The following is an 11,249-nucleotide window of genomic DNA, read 5'->3' as shown; positions in this document are numbered from 1 at the left end:
GACTCCCCCAATGCCTGCTGATCCCCCCTGACTAGTTTATAACAGGCCACAAGATCCCCTCTCAACCTTCTCTTTTGGAGGCTGAACAGGTTCAGGTCCCGTAGCCCCTCCTCATAGGGCCTGCCCTGTTGTCCCCATTTCATGTGAGTGGCCCTCCTCTGGACCCTCTCCAGGCTGGCCACATCCCTCTTGAAGTGCGGTGCCCAGAATTGGATGCAATACTCCAGCTGCAGCCTGACCAGTGCCGCGTAGTGGGGGAGGATCACCTCTTTCGACCTGCTCGAGATGCATCTGTGGATGCATGCCAAGGTGCGGCTGGCCTTCCTTACTGCCTCTCCACACTGCCAGCCCATGTTCATCTTGGAGTCAATGATTCTGCTGTGCAGTGTCTGTATAGATTTCGCTAAAGCTGGTTCAATCAGGTATTAGATAAGTGCCAAAACCTCCCCCACTAAAGTGCCCAATCTAGACAGAAGTCAGGTGAGCTGACTCCAACTAACGCACTGCCTCTTCTGGACATGTGCTGGTCTTGGCATGGGCCTGTGCTGAGTTTAATGTAAAGAACTGTTTGTTTGTTTGTTTGTTTTTTCTAACATCTGCGAGCAGCCTTAAGGTATCAGAAGTGTTACATTAGAAAATCCTTCATAGACAAGCCTTATAAAAGCTGCTAAGCCAAAAGCTCCTGTAGATTCAATGACAGGTGGGAAAAATCTAAAACTGGATTTATTCCACCCTGCCACTGGTTGGCCCAGACAGAAGTGGCAGCTATTACACCACAGTGTCTCTATACTTCTATTCTGGTGAAGAAAATCAGCTTCTTTGCTTGAGGCCTGTTTCGGTTTTGGAAGGTTAACTTTTTTGGGGAAAATGTTCGTGTGGTGTATGAATAAATATGGTAATTATCAATCATATTTCCATATTGAACAAGGATATTCTCCTTAAGCCTTTTCATCGTTGTACTGCTAGAAAAGTGTGTGGTGTTTCAAATTGGAAGATTGAATAATGCAAGAAGGAAATGGTCTTTTCCACGATAAGAATAATGCAGAAAGCTGCTAGCAAAGTTAACTGATTTTTGTTGGATTTTTTTTTATTTTCAAGGTTTGTTTTGTTTTATTTTTTCTCCTGTTGTATCAGTACAGAAGATCTTGGAGCATGATACTCTCAGTTCACACCCTTTTTTTTGTTTTTTTTTGTTTAGAATGTTGAACTTGTGTGAAGAACATGGCTACCACAATCTGTTTTTGTGTTTTAAAATAAGAGTCCCTTTTCCAAGGGGAATTGAGAGAACCTGTGTGCAAATGGGGAGAGAGATATTACAGCATTGAAGACTATTTTTTTAATTCCTGTAACCTGCAGATTGATTCTGAAGTTGATTCTTCCAACCCCATTTTGTTACTAGGGTTTTTCACATGAAAATTGGACCCATTGCTTAATTGATATGCCCTGTGGCTGGTCTCTAGCTGAGGGAGAAGCTGTGCCCTTTGAAGTAGAAGGTTCAGCAAACAGCTGAGTGCCTTGTCTTTAATTCAGCAACCCATTGCAAATCAAGTGGGCTATGAACCACCTAGATATGAATCATTCAGGTCCTAGTGTGTTCAGAACCAAAAATAACCGATGGGGAAGTAGAAGGAAATAGCAAGACACTGTTGATTAGTATGATAGATACTGGTCTCAGCGCACTGCCTGTGTAACCATGGTGAACATTTGTGGTAAGGATTATGGCAAAGAGATTTGGACGGTGATAATAAAGTAGCTTTGTGAGGGGAGTTTTGCCCAAACATGAAGAGCAGCATGGGAGAAAACACAGATGTGCTTGTTTGAAAATTTAGCAAGTGGGAGATTGAGGATGGCATCATGGGCCAATCAGGCAGGAATCAGAATTTCAATAGTGAATGAGGGATGACAGGTAGGATGGGAACAGGTTGTGAAGAGCATTGAAAATGTCTTGTGCTAGTCTGGTTTTATCATCTCTTGTCAAGTATAATTTGACACCTGAACAGCAAGATATTTTTGAAGAAGCTAAGATATATAAAGCAGCACTGGCAAATGTTCAAAATAAAATTTCTGATGTAAAGTACCACTAATAAACTAACAGCTTTCAGTTCTTTTGTAGCTGTGCTTATAGCCTGTTGCATTTGATCTCTTCCTTTTCTTGCTTCTCCATCTAGCTTTGGAAGGAATCTGGTTCAATAACTAGGTAGCACAAAGTTCCTTTTCTTATAAGCTTGGGTTTTTATTGTTTTCTGGTAACATGCTCAATTCTACAGTTTCTCTTATAGCAGAATTGCTGCTAAGATGGTGACACCTGTTATGTGGGGATGTGAAATAGCAGCAGAATTCTCATGTTGGCTAATGACTGATTAAAGGGTAATGTTGAAAGGGGAAGTGGTGGGTTAGAAGGCTGCTCTTCAGGATTGAGACACAGGACTAATCTTATTTAGTATTTTCGCTAATAACATTGGCACAAAGTAATAATGTGCAAATTAAACTTGCTGGTGACGGTAAGTTAGGAGTCCTTAATACTGAGAAGGGTTGAAACATCTTGCAGGAAGAATTTGACTTATAGGAGTGCAGTAGTAGAAATGGCATGAAAATTACTGGTACAAGTATCAGGTCATACTTACAGAGACAAGAAACACAATTTTGGCTATAAACTTGGGAGTTCTCAGTTGGAAATTACAGCAGGAGAAAAACTTGGGTGTGTTAGTTGACTGCTGTTGGTATAGTTGTTCAATATAAAGTGGTTGGGGAAAAAGGCAAATGTTCTTCTAGTATGTACTGGCCTGAGGTAATGTCGGTACAGGTCTGAGGTGGCTTGTCTCTGTGCAAGGCCCTGATGAGACCTCATTGGTTGCCCTCTTTCAAGGAAGATGCATTACAATTGGAACAGGTGCATAGGAAGAATACTAAGGGTCTTGTTATTGGTTACCTTTACACTGTCATAAAGACACTTAAAATGGGAGCATTTACTCATTAAAGTAGGGTTGGGCTATTATTTGGGACTGTGGGCCACTTGGGGAGTTTTGGGGAGCTGTTGCAGGATGGGTCAGCACTCCTTCCCTTCACCCCCACCACCCTGCCCTGCAACAGCTCACCAAACCTCCCTGTGTGGGGTGGGATGAGCCCTCATGGACAGCAGCTTTAGCAGGTTCAGCCTCCAGCCTGCCCTACCCTGCGGAGGGCCTTGATCAGATGGCCCAGTCCTTGTTGGGAACCTGCTGGCTGCATCTACAACTGATCCTGGTGCCCACCCGGCACTGCTTCTGACGTGTTGGCCTAAAGTTGGTGTAAACTGCGGGGATGTCCTGTAGGTATGTGATGGTTGAGGGGAAGGAGGGGGAAAAGGGAGAGACAGAGGCAGCCCTGCCCAGCATGAGTGGCAGTGGCCAGTGCTGGGCAAAAGCAGGACCTGATAGCAGGTGTGTTGACTGCTGCCATGGCTCTTCTGGCTTGCAGCCATTCAGAGCCTACGCTGGGGCTACCCTGCAGCCCCTTCCTGCTGCTACTGCTATGCTGTGGGCCTGGAGTGGCTTGGAGGTGGTTCAGGGCAGTGGCGTTGGGGAGGAGCCACAGGGTAACCCTGGCATGGGCTCCGAGCAGCAGCAGCCAGAAGGGCCCCAGCAGCAGCAAGCCAGTCTGCTGCCAGGTGAGTGCTAACTCGACTCCTGCCCTGGTGTGACATACAGTGAGCCTGCTGAGTCTTGCCATTGTCCTGGTGTTAGTACTAACACCAATCTCTTCCACCTCTCTGCCCTCCCTCCCTACCATTTTCTCTTTTTAGTCCTTTTTCTTTATTTCTCTTCCCTATCCCTTCACTTTGAAATTTTCTTTTGTCCCCCAAGACTTTTCCAGCCCTAACCACTCTGGCTGTCACCTGCTGGCTGCAGCAGAAGGAAGTCACATGGTGGTTTCTCTGCCTCTGAGCTACATGCCACCTGCAGAGGAGGGATACAGTCCTGGCTCCTGTCCGCACCCTGCTTCCCAGGCCCCCTAGTGGCAGGCCACCATTATGCCATGTCAGACCTGCACTAAGTCTTAACCTATGAGTAGGTACCTACTGAAATTGAGGTGGCAGGCAACCAATTTCATGGGCTGATCATGAGGCTGGCCACCATTTTTGCAGGATTATTGTGGTGGGGCCCTTGGCATCTCTGGTGGAGGGGCCCTGGTGGCCTTGCCTCTTGCCACTGATTGGCTAAAAGGGTTGTCCTTCACATGGCCCCTGCCCCTTGCTGCCTGTTGGAGGAGAGGGGCAGGGCTGCATGACGGCCAGCCCTCTTAGCCAGTTAACGGCGAGAGGTGGGGGTGTCCGCTGTCTTGGCTGTTCCGCTTCATGCTGATGGATCCATCTTCCCCTCTAGCTGGCTGCAAGGGCTGGGGTGCGGTGGCCTTTAGTACAGTTGACGTCCACTGAGGAGCCAGCATTTTACTAAAACATTTTATTTTTAGTAATTTTTTTGCTCATTTTACAGACGTCTTTCTTTGCAGTTTCTACACAATCACAAATTGAGTAGATCCCTAACTATGACAGTTCTGAAACTGTTCCAACTTTATGACTTTACGTAACATTCCACAAATTTTAAAGTGTTTTAGAGAGAACCTGTAGTAGCAGCCTAAGATGATCAAGGGAATGGAGAACCTAGCTTAAGAGTGAAAAATGGAAAGCTTGGCTTGTTTGAGCTAGCAAAACAAAAGCTGAGAGAGGATGTGACTGCTCTCTACAAATATAAAGGGGAAACATGCCAAAGAGGGAAAACAATGATCTAAGTTAAACTGTCTTTTACTAAATGTTGGCAGAAGAATAAATGAGCGTTTATGGCTTTACAAATTAAGGGGGCTCTTCATGTATCCTGCATAACTTATAATGTACTCTAAAAGTGGGGAAACACAGTCTCTCTTTATCAACCAGGTTTTGACTTGTATTCCTTGCTGTCCTGTGAGGCTCAATGTTAATTCTTTTACATTAGCCAAAGTCAGTCTTCTGATTTATTTTATTTTATTTTATTTTATTTTGGAGGAGAGATTTTTCGATTTATAAGGAGTAGATAGGTGCCCTCCCCTCCCCTTTATTCCAGTTTTCTTCTTTAATACTCTTTATGCAGGGAAACAAACTGAATCAAAATGTGTGTGTGTTTTTTAACAGCTTGATAAAACCAGGATCCAAGGCACCAACAACTCCAGTGAAACTGAAGAAAGTCAGTACCTTCCAAGAATTTGAAAGTAATACAAGTGATGCTTGGGATGTTGGGGATGATGACGATGAACTTTTAGCAATGGCAGCTGAAAATTTAAATACTGATGTGGTCATGGAAACAGCCCACAAAGTAATTCAGAATCACAGTAAGTTACAAGAGCAGCATAAACTTCAGGAGGAACAGATACAGGAAGAAAAATTAGTGCAAACTTCCGAACTTTCTTCAGTTGCCCATGGTGACAACAGGCTGGTCAAGTCAGTCAGTGAAAGTCATGCATCGTGCTCTGCAGGTATGTTAAGATATGAGAAGGATACTGGCTGTAGGTTGTAATGAGCCATCTGTAACCTTCCCTTTTGAGATTAAAAAGATAAACGTGACATTAATTTTAATATTTAGTACTGTAATAAAATGATGATGAATGCTGATTTTGTTATAGTGTCATGTCGCATGTGTGACAGGAAGCCACCTTTGTTTCTCCCCCAAATCTCTATGCTGTGACAATTTGATTAGGATGGGCGCAGCAGAGGAGACGCACCTTTACCCTAACTCCGTAGGTAACCTGAGCTGGCTACATTCCTGAGGGAGAGGGGAAACTTGCTCCCTCTGCCTACTGACTGGTATCAGGTACTTGGGTGAGGGGCTTCTACTTGGTGGTCTAGAGTCTGCCTGGCAACTAGTGATGTATTTCAAATTGGTTGGCCGAAGCCAACAGGTGCTGGACTCCATTGGACCAGGTGAATGAGGTCACAGGGGCAATATAAGTTAAGACTGCCCAGGAGGAGGGGGCAGCAGCCATGCGGGGGACTCAGACTTAGAGAGGAGCTTTACCATCTGAAACTGGCTCTCTTCCCCATAACTCATGAGTGAGGAATGGCCTGCCTTCAGAGGGAATCTCCAACAGCCTCTGGATGATGCTTGTGAGTAAGTTACTCGAAATCTGGTTAGATATATAGCTGGCAGTAACTCGGATGTGATCAAAAGGCTACCTCAGCCAGACTGTTTTGCTCAATGAGATTTCTATGATATTGCTCTATCTTGTACCCTATTTTCACCCTACCCCTGTTATCAATAAAGTTCTCCTTTGTGACTGGTGTAGGAGACTTATTGAGGGGTGGGTCTAAATTATGCCTAAGAGACCCCTTAGGTTTGCAGACTAAGGGAGACTTTCCTTTTTGAACCCCGACTTGGGGAAGTGCCCCAAGTGCCTGGACTGGGTTGAGTACCTGTAGGACTATTAGGCCTGTGTTTCCCCGAGGATACAGGGTTGAGACAGTCCCTTCTCGCGGTGGTGGCATCTTACGTTACCCCTAGGCTAGTGAGTGTGCTCCAGGGAGGGGGACAGCCAGACGTGAGGCACCTCTAGGGAGGCACTCAGAGGCTGGAAGGTGGTCGAGCGCAGGGAGGTGGGTGGCTCAATGCAGGAGCACCCCTTACTGGCCTGCCACAGCATGTCAAAAACAGGGGAGAGGAAGGATAATAGAAGATTTCTTCTATGTTTCTTCAATGTTTTAAACCGCATAATTGCTCTTTAAGGGGGAAATGGGAACCTTTATTGTAGTAACCGAACCAAGTGGCTAACTGGGATCTGGTTTTTAAAATGCTTGTTCTACCTTTGGTCATATTTTTCCTTAACATGCAGATATAACCTGTTTTAAAACTCCTGTACTTGTAGAACGCCTTGGGTATCATCAAGAGGAAGGTAAAAGCCTGGTTTCCTCTGCCTCCTGTTTCCAATAATCCTCCCTTTTTCTAGCACTGTACTTTTGGTTAGGAGTTCAAAGCACATACATACTTTTTAAGTCTTTTAGTTATCTTTCTTGAAGAAAGGGGGTAACTATTTCCTTTTTCACAAAAGTGTTATGAGAAAAAAGTTTGTATACATTAGGTGCTTAGATACTGTATTTGAGAGAGGGTTGTAAACAGTAAAAATAAGCTCACACTTTTGTTTCCAGTGCTTTGGTTTTTACTTTCTGTTGATCATAATATTTAAAAACCTGCCTGATTTAACTAGAGAAAATGAAGGTGGTGGTTGGTGTTAGGGAGAGGGGGGATATTTGTATAGTGAGGCAATGCAGCCTTCTTTCCTTGAGTCTCCGTTTCTTACATAATAATGTTTGAATTAACTTTGTGCTACACATTCTACGCTTGTAGAATTATAGAATCATAGAAATTAAGGGCTGGAAGGGACCTCGAAAGATCAAGTCCAACCCCTTTGCTCTGGGCAGGAATACTGCTGAGATCAAATGATCCCAGCAAGATGTCTGTCCAGTCTCCTCTTTGAAGACTTCCCAAGGAGGTGATGCAGTACCCCAGCCTTGGAAGTCTGTTCCAGATTCTGGTCACCCTTACTGTAAAGAAGTTCTTCCTTGCATCCAATCTGAAACCCTCCTCTAACAGTTTATGGCCATTGCAGCCCACAATCCCCCTGTTTTTTATAAGTCCATTTTGTGAAACCATATTCAAAGTCTTTTAAAAATCAAAGTAAATGACATCAACCATGCCTCCAACATCTCAGCCATTCATTACTTGATCATAGAAGATGAAGTTGGTCAGACATGATCTGCCTGCAATGAAACCATGTTAGCTGTCCTTCAGGATCATGCCTTCTGCCAGTCTCTCTCAAATGGGCTTCTTGATAACTTTTTCCAAAATTTTAACCAGTGTCAAGGTCAAACTGATCAGCTTGTAGTTTCCCAGATCCTCCTCCCCCTTCTTAAAGATTGGCACCGCATTGGCCCCTTTCCAGTCTTCCGGGACCTCTCTTGAGCACCATGAGCCTTCAAATACCTTTGCCAATGGTCCCACAGTGACTTCAGTCAATTCCCTCAGCAGTGTTGGGTAGCAGTGTAGTCCATCTGGTCCTGCTGACTTGAAGACATTTGGCTGCTCTAAGTGCTCCCTCACCAGTTCGATACTGACCATTAGCTGGCAATCCCCCCACTTTTTTTGTCCAATATCTGAGCAGGCAGGCAACCATCATTTGCATGCAGGAACACTGACACAAAGTATTAATTAAAGAGTTCAGCTTTCTCCTGTCCGTTATCAGTTGTCCTGTCCCATTCTGCAAAGGCTCCACATTTCCCTTGGTCTTCCTCCTGCTCCCTATAGACCTAAAGATGGACTTCTTAATTGTCCTTGACTTCAGTCGCCAATTTGATCTTGTTTGCCACCCTTACTTTCCTTATCCTCTCCCTACAAATACGGGCTATATTTGTGTATTCTTCCTTGGTGACTACCTCTTGTTTCTGCTTTCTGTAAGCCTCCTTTTTCTTTTTTCAAGCACTCCTTGACTCCTCTGGTAAGGTAAGAGGGCTTCCTGGCCCCTTTACCATCTTTCCCGCATACAGGAATGGACCTCTTCTGCATTCTGAGGATTGCTTGATTAAGGAACAACTACCCTTCCTGAACTCCCTTCCCCTCCAGTCCCTTTTTCGCATATAGTCTTTCCCACTATTTTCCTAAGCTCACTGAAGTCTGTCTTCCTGAAGTCAAGCACCTCTGCCCTACTGGCTGACTTCTTTGCCTTATGACGGATAATGAATTTTGTCATCTCATGATCACTCTCTCTCAGATTACCCTCAATCCTCATATCTCCCACTCCCACTGTCTCAATGTTGTCAGTAGCTTTTAGTAGCAAGATGCTTTAAAAATAAATGACCCCACAAAATGTGGAATGGACTGTGACCTTTGAAGAAGTGCCGGCTCTGAACTGATTTACTCCAAAGTCCTGAAATACAGATGCAGGAAGAACTTTGCCTCTGCCTAAGAAACTACATGCAGTTAAGACTTGGAGGTTTGAAGTTTACTGGAGGAAACTTCTTTTAAAATTTCCATTCTATTTAAATATGATTGTAGGTGGATATTAAGTTACTGGTGACATGAATTGACTTTCAATGAATGTAAAATAATGGAGAATAACTAGTATGCTTTTTCTTTTGCTGTAGATGGTGCTAGTGAAAATTCTTCTATGCAGAGATCCCAGTCCCTTCCCCATGATCCCACAGTACTGCCGGTGGGCAGAATGACAGACTATAGAATATCAACTACTCCTGCACTAACTGAAAGAGAAGCATCCCGATTAGATAAATTTAAGCAACTACTTGCTGGCCCAAACACAGATCTTGGTAAGTACTTAAAAAAAAAAAAACAACAAAGCAAAACAAAAGCTAAATAAAGTAAAACCGTAGGAATCTATTGAGGGAAGTGCTAATCATAATAGTTTTTAGTTTGACATGCCTAATTTCCTAATGTTGTAAGTGAGTACTAACTTTTTCAACTATTTCCAGGTTTGAACTGACTTGCATAGAATTATAGAAAATTGGGGTTGGAAAGGACCTGAGGAGATCTAGTCCAACCCCCTGCTTAAAGTGGGACTATCCCCAGGCCTCTGTCTAGCCAGGTCTTCAAAAACTCCAAGGATGGAGAGTCCACAACCTCTCTGAGTAGCCTTTTCCAGTGCTTTACTACACTGTAGTGAGAGAATTTTTCCCCTTATATCTAACCAAAAAACTTCTCTTGCTGCAACTTGTGGCAGAGCAATGGTCTCCATTGAGAACAGTCCGCTTCCACCCTCTTTCTAATTACTCTTCAGGTAGCTGAAGGCTGTTATTAAATCCTCCTTTAGTCTTTTCTTCTCCAGACTAAATAAGCCGAGTTTCCTCAGCCTCTCCTCAGAAGTCACATTTCTCAACCTCCTAACCATTTTTGTTGCCCTCTGCTGGACTCTCTCCAATTTCTCCACATCCTTTCTGTAGTGTTGGGCCCAAAACTGGACAAAGGACTCCAGATGTGGGTCACCAGTGCTGAATATAAGGAAATAATTATTTCCCTCGATCTGCTGGTGACACTTCTACTAATGCAGTCCAGTATGCTGTTAACCTTCACAAATGTTGGCTCACATTTAGCTTATCGTCTGGTGCAACCCCCAGGTCCTTTTTGCAGAGCTGCTACTTAACCAGTTGTTCCCCAGCCTGTACTGGTGTATGGAATTATTCCATTCTAAGTGCAGGACTTTGCTTTTGTCCTTATTGAACCTTGAGATTTTCTTTTCATCAAATCCTCCAATTGGTCTAAGTTGCTTCAGTGCATCTACTCTTCCCCTTAGCTGCAAAGAAGGTGTCATCTGCACCTTGGGGGGTGGGGGGGGGGACATGTTCCAAACCCTTGTCACTTGACTTGTATAGAAATTTTTCCTTTTCTAGCCTGAAGTATTCTACAATCAGTTTGTGTCCATTATTTTATTGTCCTTTCCTGGGGAGCCTTGGTAAATAGATGCTCCCCTAAACCCTGATGTTACACCCCTGATATACTTATAGGCTGTCCTGCTTGAGTCTTCTCTTTTCCAGGCTGAACAGTGCCAAGTCCTTCAGTCTTTCCTCGTATAGCGTGGTCTCCAGGCCTCTAATCATGCATGTGGCCCTCCTTTGGACTCTCTTAAGCTTCTCCACATCCTTGAAGGGAGGTGCCCAGAACTGGGTGCATTACTCCCATTGCAGTCTCACCAAGGCCAAGTAGAGTGGGAAGATGACATCCTTTGTCTTGCTCAAGGTGCCATGGTGGATGCATGCATCCCTCTGCCAAACCTGTAAGTGTGTTTGTAGATTGTTTTTCCCCAGATAGAGCACTTTACATTTCTCTGTATTAAATAACATCAGGTTGAGGTCTGCTCACTTCACAAGCCTGTCCAGGTTGGCCTGCATTGCCTGTCTGTCTTCGATTGTGACCACACTCCCCCATAGTTTGTCGTCAGTGAACCTTGCCAGGTCGCTTATAATTCCCGAATCTGAATCATTGATGAACATGTTGAAGAGCACTGGTCTGAGTACTGAACCCCTAGCAATGCCACTAGTCACCTTCTGCCATGATAGTTTCATAGTTTGTAGGGTCGGAAGGGACCTGAGCAGATCATAGAGTCCAACCCCCTGCCATGCAGGAAAGAGTATTGGGATCAGACGACACCAGCAAGGTGTACATCCAGCCTCCTCTTAAAGACCCCCAGGGTAGGAGTCAGCACCACTTCTCTTGGAAGTTGGTTCCAGATCCTAGCCGCCCTGA

General features: G+C 44.4%; 1 protein-coding gene across 2 annotated transcripts in view; it reads left to right on the top strand.

The window, feature by feature from the left end:
• TBC1D22A (TBC1 domain family member 22A) overlaps positions 1-11,249 on the top strand; it is a 437,081-nt gene that overhangs the window by 12,990 nt on the left and 412,842 nt on the right. For both annotated transcript variants that reach the window (XM_019543502.1, XM_019543501.1), the window contains exons 3-4: positions 5,144-5,484; positions 9,140-9,319. In XM_019543502.1, coding sequence (XP_019399047.1) covers positions 5,144-5,484; positions 9,140-9,319 — 521 coding nt within the window. The remainder of the gene's footprint in view (positions 1-5,143; positions 5,485-9,139; positions 9,320-11,249) is intronic.

The sequence above is a fragment of the Crocodylus porosus genome, unplaced genomic scaffold (genome assembly GCF_001723895.1).
Source record: "Crocodylus porosus isolate Cpor-Errol unplaced genomic scaffold, CroPor_comp1, whole genome shotgun sequence".
In the NCBI taxonomy this organism is placed as follows: Eukaryota; Metazoa; Chordata; order Crocodylia; family Crocodylidae; genus Crocodylus; species Crocodylus porosus.
The sequence above is the reverse complement of the archived record's forward strand: the minus strand, read 5'-3'. Positions and strand labels throughout refer to the sequence as shown.